General features: G+C 42.2%; 1 protein-coding gene across 2 annotated transcripts in view; it reads right to left on the bottom strand.

The window, feature by feature from the left end:
* Positions 1 to 15,756, bottom strand: part of NPEPPS (aminopeptidase puromycin sensitive) — a 105,394-nt gene that overhangs the window by 34,224 nt on the left and 55,414 nt on the right. For both annotated transcript variants that reach the window (XM_084804732.1, XM_084804731.1), the window contains exons 4-9: positions 12,219 to 12,340; positions 10,403 to 10,510; positions 9,863 to 10,063; positions 8,159 to 8,255; positions 8,015 to 8,048; positions 2,952 to 3,066 (exon numbers count right to left, since the gene is read on the bottom strand). In XM_084804732.1, the coding sequence (XP_084660858.1) occupies positions 2,952 to 3,066; positions 8,015 to 8,048; positions 8,159 to 8,255; positions 9,863 to 10,063; positions 10,403 to 10,510; positions 12,219 to 12,340 (677 nt within the window). The remainder of the gene's footprint in view (positions 1 to 2,951; positions 3,067 to 8,014; positions 8,049 to 8,158; positions 8,256 to 9,862; positions 10,064 to 10,402; positions 10,511 to 12,218; positions 12,341 to 15,756) is intronic.

Genomic DNA, 15,756 nt, shown 5'->3' with positions numbered 1-15,756 from the left:
CTGCTTAGCTTTAATACCCCCAAGGTGCTCTTAAACCAATTTCTGAATCCATTTTCTTCAAACATAATTCAGGATGCTGATATATGCAATCAGTACAAATTTCTGGTTCAATGAATCACAGTCTGAGATTGACCAAAATCAGAGTTTAAAAAAAGAAATACAGAATTGAAGGAAGGGAAGAATGGGATGAAAGGCAATGCAAGACATTTGCCCACACCAACAAAAATGTGAATCACAATATATCCGCTTAATGTGGTACTAACCTTAAGGCTAACAAGCTAAGACATGGTTCACCCACTATTCAAAATAGAGACTGGATGAGGTGTGAACTGTATGAGCTATTTATGCTTTTTTAAAATACAAAATACATGAAAATCCAGCAGTGCAGCCACATTCTTAAATGCAACAAAATGTCCTTGTCACAAAACCATAGTGAAAAAGTACAGGAGATAGTTTTGTTTTGGGATTCAGAACCAACAGAATTATTTTGGCAGTGTCTTTTTTATCTCCCTTACTGTGAAAATGAGCTGATAAACTCATGATTCTGGTGCCTGCTCAAGTTTAACATTAGCACAGCAAGTGTGATGGAGCCAACTCTTCCCGTGAAGAGTGTCTGTGAGTGCCATCAGCTACCTATGGCAGACATGCAGGCAAAACCAAGCAGTATCACGTAATCCAGAAAAGGGAAAGAAACGTTGATACACTAGTTAAAAAGAGGAAAAGCTACCTTGATTTGATCAATAGATTTGCAAAAGTCCTGAGGGCAGCGTAAATATTGCTACACTAAATGCTTTGGCGCAACTGGGTTTACAGAAAAGGTCCACTCTCCATGGGCCCTCTTTCACCATGGAAGAGCTGATTAGTCACGCAACGCTGTCTCTCCCGTGTTTCCCACTGCCCTAATGGCATGAAAAATGCTAAAAATACACAACATGTTTTGTGATTAATATTTTTCCATTTCAGCGACTACTGCAGTAGCAACTGGGAGGTCATGAGACAACTGAGGAAAGGTGGCCTTGTTGGTAACATAGAGTAGGCACCAACAAATTACAATGCTATGGAAAAAGACATCCACCCATTTGCAAGTAAAGTGCATAGGCACATTATTTCTGATCTTTTGGGTGCTGAGAGGGGAGAGGAAGCTAAAAGAAAACCAACCCTAAAGAAAACCGAGCATTCCTAGCTCTAAGGTATGCAAACACAACAAGCACCCTTCAGATTCACAGACAGGAATTGATTTCCACAAGTAAACAGTATTTGCTGGATTGGAGTGTTATGTTTATATGAAGGCTTGTATTCAGTGATTTTACACTACCATTACTAAAGTAGAGTGTGCAACTCAGCATTCAAAGAATCTTAGCTCCCTCTGCCCCCAACACACTTAGAGCTTTATAGCTGCAAATATGTGAACAATGAATGGTGGATCATCACAGAAGCCAGATGGAGCATCAGTTCCCTGAATAAGCCTTCTCCTCATGATTAGCAAAAAGAGAATTATGAAAAATAAGTGAACTTACCCAAATGTGGGCAACATGCATTTTCACAAGTCAGGCTTTTTGACCTGCCTCAAGCTGACGGAAAAAAGATTTTGAATTTTTTCCTCTTCCTCCCTGTGGTGGCAACGCCAAGCTATTTCCCCCTATTTCCCCATAAAAGATGAAGGAACAAAATAAGTGTTCCCCTCTAACAGTAAAAAGGAAAAAAAAAAACCCAAGCCAAAGTATGTGGCAAATTTGAGCAGAATGTGGATACAGAAGAGTGCTTCAAATGACGACCAATGTTGTTTTGTACCACAGGGCAATGTCACAGCATTCTCCAAAGGCCACACGCCAAAAGAATCCTCTTTTAACATCTCACCATTTATAGAAAGCTGATGTGATAACATTCATGATGCTGAAGCTGGCTGATGTTCCCAGTTCCTTAGTTGCATGAACATTTGAAACAGAACTCAATCAAGTAAACTGAATAAGGATCTAAAGTTTATATGACTCCACATTCCAAAATGAGCTTAGGACTGCCCATATCATACATCTCCATGATCAGGAGCCTGTCCCCTTCAAGATAAGCAATAATTAACTCCAATCAAAACTGTGTGGAACACACATTAATGCACACTGATCCCAGAAGATAATTACAAATAAGGAACTGGAGATATGAATCCCACAATAGGTTTGGGTCACTCCAAATGATATGCCCCCACATCCAGAAGAGTGTCCCATATGAGATGACACAGAATCATGACTGGCCCAGTGCTTTTTTTTGCACAGGGGACTGTCAAGCATGCCATGCCAATAGCAGCTAATACGTAGAAAAGAATAATTATCATGCTTTGCACCCCAGAATAAGCTTTGGGCTACCCAAAATCATACACCCACAAGTCCAGGAGAGTTCCTCTACATGGAATCACATTAACTCAAACATTTTCTTTGGGTGCAGGACACTTATTTGGCTTACTGTGGGGTGCACAGCCCCAGTTCCTTATGCTTTTCTACCTGTTTTGGCTATAATTGGCATGGGCTCACTCACATGACAGTGTCTTGCACCCCACACAAGCTTTTGTCCAGCTGCAATTCAAAGCCATCTCTCTCCTGGATGTGTGGTGTATGATTTTGGAGGACCCAAAGCTTATTGTGGAGTACACACAGTGAATTCCTTATTTATTTCTAAATATTGTTTTGCTAAAATTGGCGTGGGTGCACCCACTTGACAGTGACTGCGTATAGAGAAAGGTTTTGGTGGGCCAAAAGTAATTCAGTGCCATCTGGTAGAGGACACTCTTTTGAACATGTAGGTGTGTGATTTGGGGAGGCCCAAAGGTTAATGTAGGGTGCATAAGCAGAGATACTCCAAACAGATAATAGTTCCTAAGGTGGCAAGCAAATGGGGTTAACAACCCCACAATTTAAGTAACCCCGACCTAAGCCCAGAGAGGCCAAATGCGCTTTAAGTACCATAGTCACAAGATTTCCGAACCACTGGTGGGCAAGTTCGTGGCCCACAACGAGAGCCACCCACTGGCGGGAAGAGGAACAGGAGTTTTTGGGATCTATCAGCAACGCAGTTTCCCTGTATATGAGAAAGAACAGAGACTGAAGCAATACAACATCCGAGAGGGGAAGTATAATTTTAAAAACTAGTCAAGTTCTTAATCAAAAGAGAGCTTCACATTCATATATGAAAACAGTGGGGTTAACATTTCATATTTTTAGGATACAGCAAGGAGGCACACTCTTCACAGCATGCAAGGAGGGTTAAAAACACTTTCACCCCTCAAAAGCCCCTACTCCATGAGCTGGAAAAATCCAACTCAGTGAGTAAGTTGCCTCACTTAGATGACAATTTGCTGTGGCCTTTTCATAAATCCTTTAACCCCAAATGTCATTTAAATTTATCTCAATGCTACCAATATTCTTTCAAATCGACAAGAGCTACCCCCCTCCCCAAAATCTTCTACAAAAGGGTCTATCCTATCATGAATGACTGAATCTGGGAAATGTTATTAACTGGCATAACTAATGCGTAGAAGGAGGTTTCCAGGTCCTTGCAACTCCTGTGGCTCAGTGATATTTCCAGCCTATTCAGTGGGTCCCCTGCTATCCACACTCAGTTGAAGTGTCAACATGGCTGCTCCACAGTAACCTATTTAACTTGACATCTAATAATATGCCCTTCATTCATGAGGTTCCAGCTGCCTTGCCGAACTCCAGAAATATATATGCCCGCATTCTGTTATTCTAGGTAATCGAGTAGAAGGGTAATTGAGCTAGAAGGGTGGTGGTCATTTGTGTGTGGTTTTGTTTGTTTATTTTACTTTCTTGCTGCATTCTGGAACTGATACACCAAAGAAAGGCTACAAAATGAATTGCGCTCAGCGGCACTAAACAACCCCACACCCCTGGCCAATATGTCAGTCTCCAATTATAGCTGTTCTCAATTTAGCCACCAGGGTATAATATGAAAGATTAATGAAACAAGAGACTGGCTGAAAAAGAAAAGAAAACAAAATCATGCAATGGTGGGCCAAAAAAGGGAATGCTTCCTCATGCTACTTTTGCAGATAGTTGTCACCCTACACCTCTTCCACACCTCTTCCTTTTAAGTGTGGACGGTAAAATATTGGGCAGGTGGCCAAACCATGTTCCATCTGCTCCAGTCAACATAACTAGAGCTGCAACAATTAGATGCTTGGTAAGTTAAAACATTTTGATTGATTAGTTGAGGGCCACTTTTTAGTCAGCAGCTTTTTAGAAGTGTATTGCTTTTTTGTATTTGTAAAAACTGCAGATGGCAAGTGCCATCTGAAGGAGCCTATTAGAGAAAGATTGAGAAATGCCTTGAAGGTGATTCCTTCTATAACACATACATGCATCTGTGCATTTTTCTTCCAAAAAATTGTCCGCATTCAAGGTTATACGGATTACTTAAACAAATCAGTTAAACCTACTATAACTCGTATGACTATTTTTAAAAGGTTTTTTAAAATTGTGACAGTCCCAACTCCAGCCAAATGGGCTGTATCCAAGGTTCCAAATATCACACAATTAAGACAGTGTGGAAAAATACAGTAATTACACAGTGCATGTGTCTTACACTGTCCTGCTTAGTCAAAGATCCCAGATTCTCATCCCAGGATACAAAACTGTATGGGTAAAGTATGTTATTGTGGCCTACAAACTATTTATCTACTGGCAAACGTGACAAGAATTATTTTAACCCAAAGGGTTTAACCCATTTTAAAAGGGTTCCCCTTTTTCTTCTTCCAACTATAGTTGGAAGAAGAGTTGGTGGCAGTGAGCTCAGGGAGCCACTTATCATTTCTCCCAAGCTGCCTATAGTGATGGTAGAAGGATGCTGGGGTCAATGTCATCCAGGGTGGGGTGTGTGGGAAGAAGAGTGAGGTCAGAATTTCAAAGGGATGGGACACATGGGAAGTATGGTGTTCAGTACATAGAAAGCTATGGAACTAGTGTGTTCTAATAAGAACGGCCCTCTCTTTCTTCTGACTGTAAGGTAAGGCCTGTAATTCATGAGAACGCATCTACCCATACCCTAGCTAGGATAGCCTTCACCAACCTGGTGCCCTGCAGATGTTTTGGACAACAACTCACAGCATTCCTGTTAGCCATGCTGGCTGGGGATGATGGGATTTGGAGTCCAAAACATCTGGAGGGCAGCAGCTTGGGGAAGGTTGCCCTAGGGGTATGCCTGGTACTTTGAAGCATTTGGAAATAGCAAGATGAAAAGAGAGCACACAAACAGGCCTGAAGAATGCAGCGATCAGATGGAAACATGAATGGGTGGGAAATGAGAAAGAGGGAGCAGGATGTGTATATAGGAAGGTTGGGCTAGAATGAATGTTTTCATTATACCACCTTAGGACTAAGAGTTGAACTAAAACATGTACCAAGTCCCCTTCTAATGGTGTAACGCACAGATTTACTCCTACATACACACAAACACATTATTTTTTGTATTTCCTTAACTACCCCCCCCCCCTGCTCCCCCAGCACACACACTATAAATCCTCAAACTGAAGCAGAGATGGGGGAGAGGAATTTGGTATGAGAATTTGGTATGCTCTCTGTGTTTGTGGGAAGTTAAAAGCAATTTAGTATGATGGGGGTGGGAAGCACCTCATGGGGAAAACTGAACTTCAACACACTACACATGCCACTGAATATGCATTTGTAAAAGGGAGCACGCAGTCCCCAAATTATTTGGGAACTGCCATTTTATTGAAGGCACATGGAAAGACTACATTTTGAAAAATATATAAGGAGATTATCACTCAAAACCAGTATGGAAATATGAAGAAGGACCAAAATATAGATAAGGGTTATTTTCAGCTTATAGTTACAGAAATTTAATTCTTTAACTAGAAATTAGAGTAAAATCTCCATTCTCTGAAGTGCTGCAGCCAAATGCAGAGGTACTCTTGACCATGGTTAAATATTCTTCCTTTCTCCATCTTGGTAGTTAATTCCTCCTTAATCATAGGTAAGTATGTCAGCACTGACTATGGCAGCCCAGGCTAACCAGTATTTAAAACAGATGTTCAAATCTGCTTTCAAATCCTGATTAAGCAGAAAACCTGCTTAGCCTTAATTACAGCGATCATTAATGATGATCTAAGTTAACTGTGGTTAAGGAGAGAGGAGTGAATTTACTTCTGAGAAAAGGTATGGAGTGGAAATGTACAATTCCACATCCTACTTATACATTAACCATAGATATGAGAGTGGCTGCATTCACACATAATGCTAAACCATAGTTTAGTGCACACCTCTCCAGGCTCCTGATTTTTATTCTAGCTTTAAAGATTATTATAATTAAAACTGGGAGGCTGGCATGCTGCAAACTGATGCACCAGCCTCCAGTGTCCAAAGGATGCCTCTGAGCCCCAGAGACATTCTAAGGAGATTAAAATGGTGGGCTGCTGTTTTAGTGTGGTGTGTGTGTCTGCCTGTGTATATCTGTGATTCTCTGAGCATTGCCGGTTTACCTTCTCTGAAACGGGTATTTTTGTTGTGGTTGTGCTTTGTGGGGGCAAATATGTGATCTGGCATTTGGGAATCAGACCCCACCTCTCTGCCTGCACACAGTTCCTCGGCCATGTTACTTATCTCTGAGACACATCAGTTTGTGTTCTGTGAAATGGATTTTGGTGCAAAAAAATGGTTTCAAAAGAGTTGTTCTGGAGCTCAGATCCCACCTCTGCCTTACACTTAGGTTCTTGGTCAAGGTTCTTTTCTTTTAGTCTCACCAATTTGGTCACAAAACATCAGTTTCCCAGACGGCAATCACGCCCATTATGACAGCCATTTTGTGAAAGGGCAACCCCCCCACCCCCACTATGGGAGCAGTTTACTGAGAGTGCTCACAACACATTGGCAAAATTCCAAATGTGCCCACCAACTCAAAATGTTTGGGGACCCCCGGTTTAGTGTTATTTGCATGAGCCTTGGGCTTGTGTGCTTTCCCCGTTCTTGTTCCTCCTCCGACACAGCCACAAGTTGATCAGAAACTTTCATTTCCACTTTCAACTAGTCAGAGTTTCTTGTTATGCCCTAAATAACAATTATTGTTAGTGTTAACTATGGTTTCTTGAAAGAAGCCAGGATCACTAATCATGGTTTGAAATTGGTTTGTTTCAATAAACCACAGTTAACATTAATCAGTTTGTTCGGGTTCAGACATAACAAGGCACAGCTAGCTAAAAGCAGAAGTGAAAGCCTCTGATCTCCTCCTCGTGGCCATGCTGGAGGACAGGGAAGCCCATGTGCCCAGGGCTCATATATGCAGCACTATGTTTTATAGTGTTGAGTGAACACAGCTTATCCACATTAGGCCACAGAAGGATGGAAGTAGACAAAGGCTGGGTTTGGACAATCACTGGGGAAAAGAAGCCACCGTGGCTTCTTTTCCCTGCCCCCACATGTGCTGTTCATGCACCTACCTTTTGCCTAATTATCTGTGGCGCAGGTTGTTGTGTCATCTGAACCTGGCAAGGTGCACGGTGAGTATGACTTCTAAACCACTCCACAACCCATGGCTTGTTGTAGGAGTTGTGGCGTCGTTTAGAAACAGCCATCGCTGCGCACATCACCAGGTTCAGACAAGACAACCCGCGCCGCATCGTGGGTAATTAGGCAAATGACGGGCATGCAAGCGGAACACTCGGGGGTGAGGAAAATAAGCCATGGTGGCTTCTTTTCCCCAGTGATCATCCGAACGCAGTCAAAGTACCCTAATGAAAGATACTGCATTTTTTTGTTCGTTATTCTCTTAAGTAATTGCCTTCAGAAGGTTCTAATATTTTTCCAGGGATCTGCTTAAGTACATATCTTTGTGGAAGCTCACATTGCCCCAAATGGAAAAATTTAGAGGAAGTTACTAAACATTAATTAGGACAAAGCCCACATCATTACAGCTCCCTACACCTCATCTGATAAATTTGGGGAAGTTACCAAACAAGGACAAGGAAAGGAGAACAGACAGTATTTTAACAGCATACCTATAAGTAACAAGGCCCCAGTTCTCCATGGCACCTTAATAAAATAAATACAAAGATTTATTGATATTGATACACACAACAATCTGCTAAAACATTTCACAATTCAAAGAAAACACAGATCTCAGAGAAAAAAAAGTACTTTACCAGCTGCAAAGTCTGCAATAGCTATGAGATCAATTTTAGGGAGAGGGTAAGGAACACTGAAGTAGTCCTTATAGAAAGGCAGAGTTTTAGCAGCAACCTATGAAAATTAAAGAAAAAATGTTCGTGAACATGGTATGTTAGTCAAAATAAAGTAGATCTGTCATTTCCAACTGACTTCAACACAAAGACCTGAAGATAAAGAACAAGCCACGGGTTCAACGCAAACAGGAAGCGGCTCATGTGTGGCTCGGGCGCAGCACATGTCCCAGCAATTTGTGGGGTAATTAACCATGATTTGCTGCTGGATACCACCTATTTGTCTGACCAGAGCCAATGTGCTTTAACTCTTATTCAGACCACTGCAGGAGTTGTTAACATACCCCCTTACCTCATCTGCAAAGCAGCCTAAGTCAGGCCAGCTGCAAAACCTCAACTGTGGACTTAGCTTTATCCACACATGTGGCACAACTATATGAAACATGTTTTCTGTTGAATATATGCAAGAATATGCCTGGAGAAATCTCAGGCACCTGGCTGAGGTATCTAAGCGTTACAGGGTTGGCAAACTGGTGGCCTAAGGGAGAGAAGCTCCGAAGCCATTTTTTTCTGGTCCCTGCAGACCTTACAAAATTTCGGGTAAGTGTGTGGTAAAGTATGTGTCCATGGTTTTACTGATAAGGGGGAAAGCATTTACGTTCACAATTTAAAATTACATCTCTTTGGGATGTAATGGCCCCAGCTGTACCGAAGTATGTGAGTCCATAACTCTGAAGCCTTTCATTATTAGGTGACAACAGCTTTATTATGAAGGTTGTCCATTCATGGGTAAAATCCAACATAAGCCCTACTTAGAGGAGACCCACTGAAATGAATGGGAGAAATTAGTCATGACCAACTTAAGACCCATTCATTTCAATGGGTCTACTCTAACTAGGAAGTATGTTGGATTTTACCCCATGAGATCAGTTTGTGTAGCAGAACATACTCTGCTTCTGATCATTGCATGAACAAAGTCCCCCCTGCCCAGCATGACAAAAACAGGAAGCTACCTTATACCAAGTCAGACTACTAGGCCATTTACCTCAGTACTGTCTACACTACAGGTGGGCAACACATGGCCTGCTGTAGCCCCCACTGCCCAAAGTACCACTGCCACCAAATTTCAGTGATGCAGCAACAGCAGTGGCAAAAACATTGCATTTCCCCTCAAAACAAGGCACATGGTGAGCACGTGTCTTGTTTTAATGGCAGATTGCACTCTCCCAGGTCTTCAAGGAGCACAATTTGCCTTTAAAACAAGGTGTGCGTTCACCGTGCACATTGTTGTAAAGGGGAGATGTGGCTTTTTTGGCACTGTGACAATTTTGGTGGTGGGACATGTGGCCCCTAGTGGGGTCCAGGGGGACAAAACTGGCCCCCAGGCCTTCCAAAGCTGCCCACCCGTAGTCTATACCCCTGGTCTCCAGGTAGGTTTTTTCCAGTCCTAATGGGAGATCCCAGGAATTCAACTTGGGACTTTCCTGCATGCAAACTGCATGCTCTACACGAACTCTCTGTTTTTACACATGGCTGGCAGCTAAACACATTTGAAGCTGGTAGGTTCAAATGAAATTAAAATATTTCCTGCACCAGCAGTGGTGATTTTGTTTATTTAAGCAACAGCCATAGAGCAATTGAGGATAAGAAAATTTAAGCATGTTTTACCTCTAATGCAAACTTTCCTTGTTCTGCTTTCCCAACAGGAGTGTAAACACGGACTAGCACACCATCAGTGGACCTGGTCTCAACAAAGTCATATTCTCCAACCACGAAAGCAACAAGATACGTTGACATCACAGGGGTACGGGTAAATTTCACTTCCACCAGGTTTTCGTCATCAGGATAGGGCTTCCGATCAGTGACATTCTTTCCAAGGAAAGATGTTTGGAAGAGACTAGTTAGGTTGGATTTCACGAGATGGCAGGGGCTGGTATTTCCTGGGTTAATTTGCAATACCAAATAAATGTCTAAAATTAAGTTCACCAACTTGTTCCATCCTCTCTCTATAAGTTCTTCTACTGTGCAATGTCCACCACCACCCCGCCAAAATCTCATTCTATGACACATATCTCCTTGCTTTCTCTTCATACTTGCAACAGCCTATCCCTCTATTTGTCAAGCCTTTACTGCTCATTTAGAACTTTTTGATGATGTGGACCATAGGATCAATCTGCATTTTACTTATTAATCCTTTAAAAGACTTACCATATTTGACAAAGCTACTCTGTCTTTAGGAACCACCAATGAGATATCAAAAGTTGCCTTGATGGCTGGCTCATCCCAGCAAGGAAAGGCCCTGCGAGCATCAGTAGCCTGGAGGAAGTAAGAGCATAAACATACAAAGCATTTGAGGCACTCTGACAATACCATGTAAGAACAAAGTAAATACAAAGAGCTATATTTCTCAGGTGGAACGTAGCCTTTGGGCAATCTGGATCATACAAAAAAAGCAACGCAAGTGCACTGCAGGCGAATCAGAAGGCAAATGAAAACAAAGATTCAAGTAAAATAGAAAAGGTATACCGGTATTCAGAAACCATGCGCAAAACTCCATGACTGCCATAAAATTTGAAGGGGGTGTCAGAGAAGCATACACATTTATTTTGCTACTCTTGGATTTGCAATATGAAGCCTGGTGGAGGCTCTGCTTTCCAGTGGGGATGTGCATCCGCTTCAATAAATACCAAAGCAAAGTGGACCATTTTGGAAGTATCCAGACCTCCTCTGAAGCAAAGTGTGTCTTCTGTGAGGCAGTCCAAAGCAAAGTGGGCTACTCCTAGCGCTTCTGACTAACTTGTGCAAGTCAATGGAAAGAAAGCACTGTGTCCACTGATTTGCATCAGGGGAAATTAAGGTTGCATCTCTGAAAGCAGCTGGTGGGAGGGTAGCACACCACTCCCAAGGACCTTTGAAATAATAGGGTCTTTAGCAGGGCTTCTCACCCCTTCAAGGCTTCTCACCCCTCCAGCCATTTTCGAGAGTGCAGCTTTTATTTTCCTCTCTGAATTATTTCCCCTATTGAATATAACAGCTGCCACTGTCAGTGTGAGCAGGGACCGCTCTGAAGGCACATACTGGGATTTTGACAACTGCCCTTATATACACCTTTGGAGCAGTCCCTGCTCATACTGACAGTAAGAGCCATCATATAATCATTCAGTGGGGAGACATCCAACCATTCAGACAACCAAATAAGGCTCCTCCTCAAGTCCAAAGCAAAGCGGGTTTTCCCCAAAGCATTATTAAAGGCACTGTTTTCTTCTGTGTACACCCCTACTTCCCAGTATCTGCTGCTGCAAGTTTCTATTAATAGGCTCTCTCTTCTATAGTACCCTTTTTTGTATACAAACTGCATTTCTACCCTTAACTTTCTATAAGTGGTTATTTGTATCCCATTTTACAGGAGACACACAGAGTGACCTATTCAAGGCCAATCAGTGAGATCACATGCCAAGCCAGAATTCAAACAATTCTTCCAAAGTTTACAATGCTCTATCCACTTGTTCCATGTTAGCAGTAGTTGTGAATTAACATCCAACAACCTGCAGGCAGTGTCTGGTAAAGGCTCAGGAATTAGGAAAGTTTTAAGGTGGACCTTTTCCAGTAGACCTCTTATCCCATCTCCTATTCATATATCCAAATGCTTATTCTTGGACCACAGCTTACATCTCTCTGGCTTTTATTTAAAAAATTATATGCAAAGGGATCTAGCCAGTCATATCTATCTCTTATTATAAACATTGTACAATAAGGACTTTCAATGAATAGCTTGTTACAGTATATAGTTCAGCACCTGAAGTGTTAGCCCCTACTAGACCAGGCCACAAGTCATGTTTTTTTATTAAATGCCTTCTGCTCCATTGACAAGAAGAAATGGAAACAGGTGGATATCTAGAGCGGAAACAGCTACAGTTAAGAAAGTACACCATCTTCTTGTTAGAATCTAAAGTGCATGGAGAACGGGTGCCCCCTCCAATAGAAGTGATAGAATAGGCAGACCACAAATTGAGGAAGTCCATACCTCAAACTGAGTAACAGCAGCAAAGCGAGTATCTCCAGAAGGGGTGGTATATTTACTTCGATAGAAGCCTTTCATTTTATCATTCAGCTCTCCAACAAAATCTATCTTTAATGTTCCCATCCCTGTGGTTAAAAAAAAAAGAGAGAAATTATGATGTCTTGCTATATGAAGATGCTAAATCCAGAATATTTAAGTGGGCCAAAGTATTTGCACTATTGTTGCCCCGCTGGAAGACCTTCCTCCCCATCCCAAAGCTTTAGGATTCAGTGCCTTTTAAGCACATTCCAATTATGATGCTGTTTATCTAGTGTTAAATGGCTCCTCACTCTTATAGCAGATCAGAGTTACATGGATTAAAATGGGGGTGCGAAGACAAGAAGGATGTGGGATGTGAGGAGGGCTAGACTTCACAGCCTTACCACCACCGCTACATAGTAATACATCAGAACCAAGAAATATGTAGAGTTTTAGCCTAGAGGACTTCCAAACTCTATTGGTTAAGCAAAGTGAGGTTTTGGTATGGCGATAGTGGGAGGGAACAGAACAGCAGCAGGGATGGAATGAGAGCCACGTGGCAATAGAAGAGCAGATTATGGGAGACTTGGGTGATTCAAGAAAGATTCTGCTGAAGTACAACTGCAGGAAGAGATGCAGACTTATGAAAAAAGAGGAGGAGACAGCTGTTCCAGGTGAAAGCAGCATGGCAGAATATGGCAGGGGGTAGAAGCAAAGAGGCAGAGGCATGGCTCGGACCGCCCCCGCCCTGTGAAGACTGATCATGATGGCATCTAAACAACTGGCTTGCAGGATTTGGGATTGTTTTTCCAGGTATAGGTTTGTTTTAAGCTTAAGATTTAGAAGCCATTTCAGACAAGTGTGACTACTCTTAGCTACGGAATAAACATTGTGGGAGAAATTCCACCAGCATTCTAAGTTGGGGGGCATGGGGATGACAAAGAATAAGACAGATAATGCTATCGTTGTAAGTTGCCCAATGGAGAAAAATAAACTTTTTAGCAACTTGCAATCTTTTAAAATTCAGGAGCATTGCATTTGGTTTGGGTTTTTGCAAGTGTGATTTTGAAAGCAGAGTGTCAAGTTTCAGCCCAGGAGCTAGCAGCAGCCTAAGATGGCAAACAGTTCATTAAATGCCTGAAGCAGCACTAAACGCAATTTACTAAACGTAATTTCTCCATATCAGTGGAGTGAACAGATCTATGTCTAACGTGTCTCTAACTCCAAACAGGCAACTAACTCTTCCCCTAGCACATTTTGCTACTGCTAAACATTAAACTCTGCAGGCCTGAGCACGTCAAAATCATTCTGTCATAGAGTGGTGAGTAACCATCACAGGATTAATTCCAACACTCCTTTTGTAATGTGGAATTCACTAACTACCTATTAAAGTGAGCCTTTATTCTAGAATAATCTAACCACAGGCAAAACTGAAAAGTTTAGGGAGCAACTTCTTTCACCTCATGAACTCCCCACCCCCTGCCTCCAATTATGAACTGGAGAAAGGCTATAATTATAATGCCATCAATTAGAGGAAGGTCATTCAGTCAGGATGGAACATAACACAGCATCCAGAACCGTGCACTTAAGAAGCTTATCTGAATCCAGTGGCTGCATTCAGATGTTTGGATGACATGGCAAGCTTCCAAATTCCTCCTTGCAGCCACTCCAAAGGAGGTGAGGGAAGCATATTAGTCCAGGGGGAGCCTAAGCTTGTTCTCACAACATTAAACTATGGCTTGGTTTTAGCAGTATGCCCCAAACTGGCCCATACCTAGGAACACAGGAAGCTGCCTTATACTGAATCAGATCATTGGCCCATCTAGCCCAGTATTGTAGACACTAATTGGCAGTGGCTCTCCAGGGTTTCAGGCAGGAGCTTTTCCTGCCTACCTGGAGACACTGGGGGTCAAGCCTGAGACCTCCTGCATGCAAAGCATGTGCTCTACCACTGAGCTATGGTCCCTCCCCGGATCTCCCCCTTCCAAAATGTGTAATATTGTTTATCTGGTGTCATAACATCACATTGCATATTACCCTGCCCCCACATAATTGGCTGCCTTGGCATCATCATATCACAGCAGCAGAAGCCAATGACGTGAAGCTGGGGAGAGGAAGGAATACATATGATAGTAACACAACACAGGGCAGGTAACACCACATATTGAAAGATGGAACATGAGAGAGATGCAGTTTCCAGTGGCAGCCTGCTCCTGTAATCTGTAGTTCTCTTCTTACAGGCAACGCAAGACCTCTTTAACCAGGCTATGTATAATTTCTCATTTGTTTACTTAAGCTGAGTTTGTATTTGTAACTGAAAATGATGCTGTTGATGCTTTATTTTAGGTTATGATTTATTTGTTTTAATTGCTCAACACTGCCACCCACCACCTTGAGCAAATGTTTTCAAAAGATGTGATAAATGTAAGTAATCTTTGTGCTTCCCTCTATTTTGCTCTGTATTGATTTGCCATGCTTTTTTATATTTGATTTAGACTTCTGTCCTTTACTTACGCTGGTATTGGATGATTCAATGTATTTGTGAGGGTTGGATAGGGCATTAACAGAAAGGAAAAGGTTCAAAAAGTCCTTATAACTAAGGGGGACCTTATCCATTGGGGATAGGCCGCAGCTGGGTGGTAGAACACAAGCACTGTGTGAAAATGATCTAAGATTCAAACCCTTTTCAGCTAGCAGAGCTAGAAAAGATCCGCTTCAGATCTTAGAAAGGTATTGCCAGTTGGAAGTACTGGTCTGGATAGATCAATGGTCTGAAACTATACACAGCAACTTCATGCATTCATCAGCTTTCCAGATTAGCCATTTCATATATTCATCCACATTCCAGATTCCAAAGTAACTAGCAAAAAACAAGCCCATGCTCAGAAAAGAGGGGAGGGGTGTGTTGTTTTTTTTAACTTGCATCTTTGTAACTTTGCAACCTTGCTTTGTCCACAGAGGGTAAACAGATGACATCCATATGGAGGTCTAAGCAGGCTTTTTCTAGTAGCTTTTTGTGCTCTTCTTTGAGCAGAAACCCTTGCTGCAGACCTTGGAGGTGTGCAGCATCTGCTCCAATAGCTGAAGATATTGGAGAAAAGGGGAAGATCGACAATGCCAGAGCCATACCCATTTTTACCTTTTCTACCTTAACAAGCAATGCCCCCTCCTCCAAATTTTCCCTTCGAAATCCAACTCAGATATGCATCCCAATATTTAGCTTCTAATTTTAAAAAGTCACAACACCCTCTTCTTCCTCTCCCAACAAGTTAGCATTGAGATCTCCCTGGTTTCAGTCAGAATAGCCTTTGACCACACAAATCAACACATCAGACAAACTCTGCAAGGCACTAATCTTTTGTCAGAGCTCGTTGCTAGGTTCCGCAACGCCTTTAGGCAGCCAACCATCCCCATAGTCCAGCCAAGTGAAAACATTTCCCTCCTGAGCTGCATAGCTAGAACCTTTTTTTTCACAATCATGTGCTGAAGATATAGGACAATGGCTACTATGGCAGGCATCTGA

This window comes from Heloderma suspectum, chromosome 6, assembly GCF_057233095.1.
Source record: "Heloderma suspectum isolate Gila_16-S chromosome 6, 16-S_ref, whole genome shotgun sequence".
Classification (NCBI taxonomy): Eukaryota; Metazoa; Chordata; class Lepidosauria; order Squamata; family Helodermatidae; genus Heloderma; species Heloderma suspectum.
The sequence above is the reverse complement of the archived record's forward strand: the minus strand, read 5'-3'. Positions and strand labels throughout refer to the sequence as shown.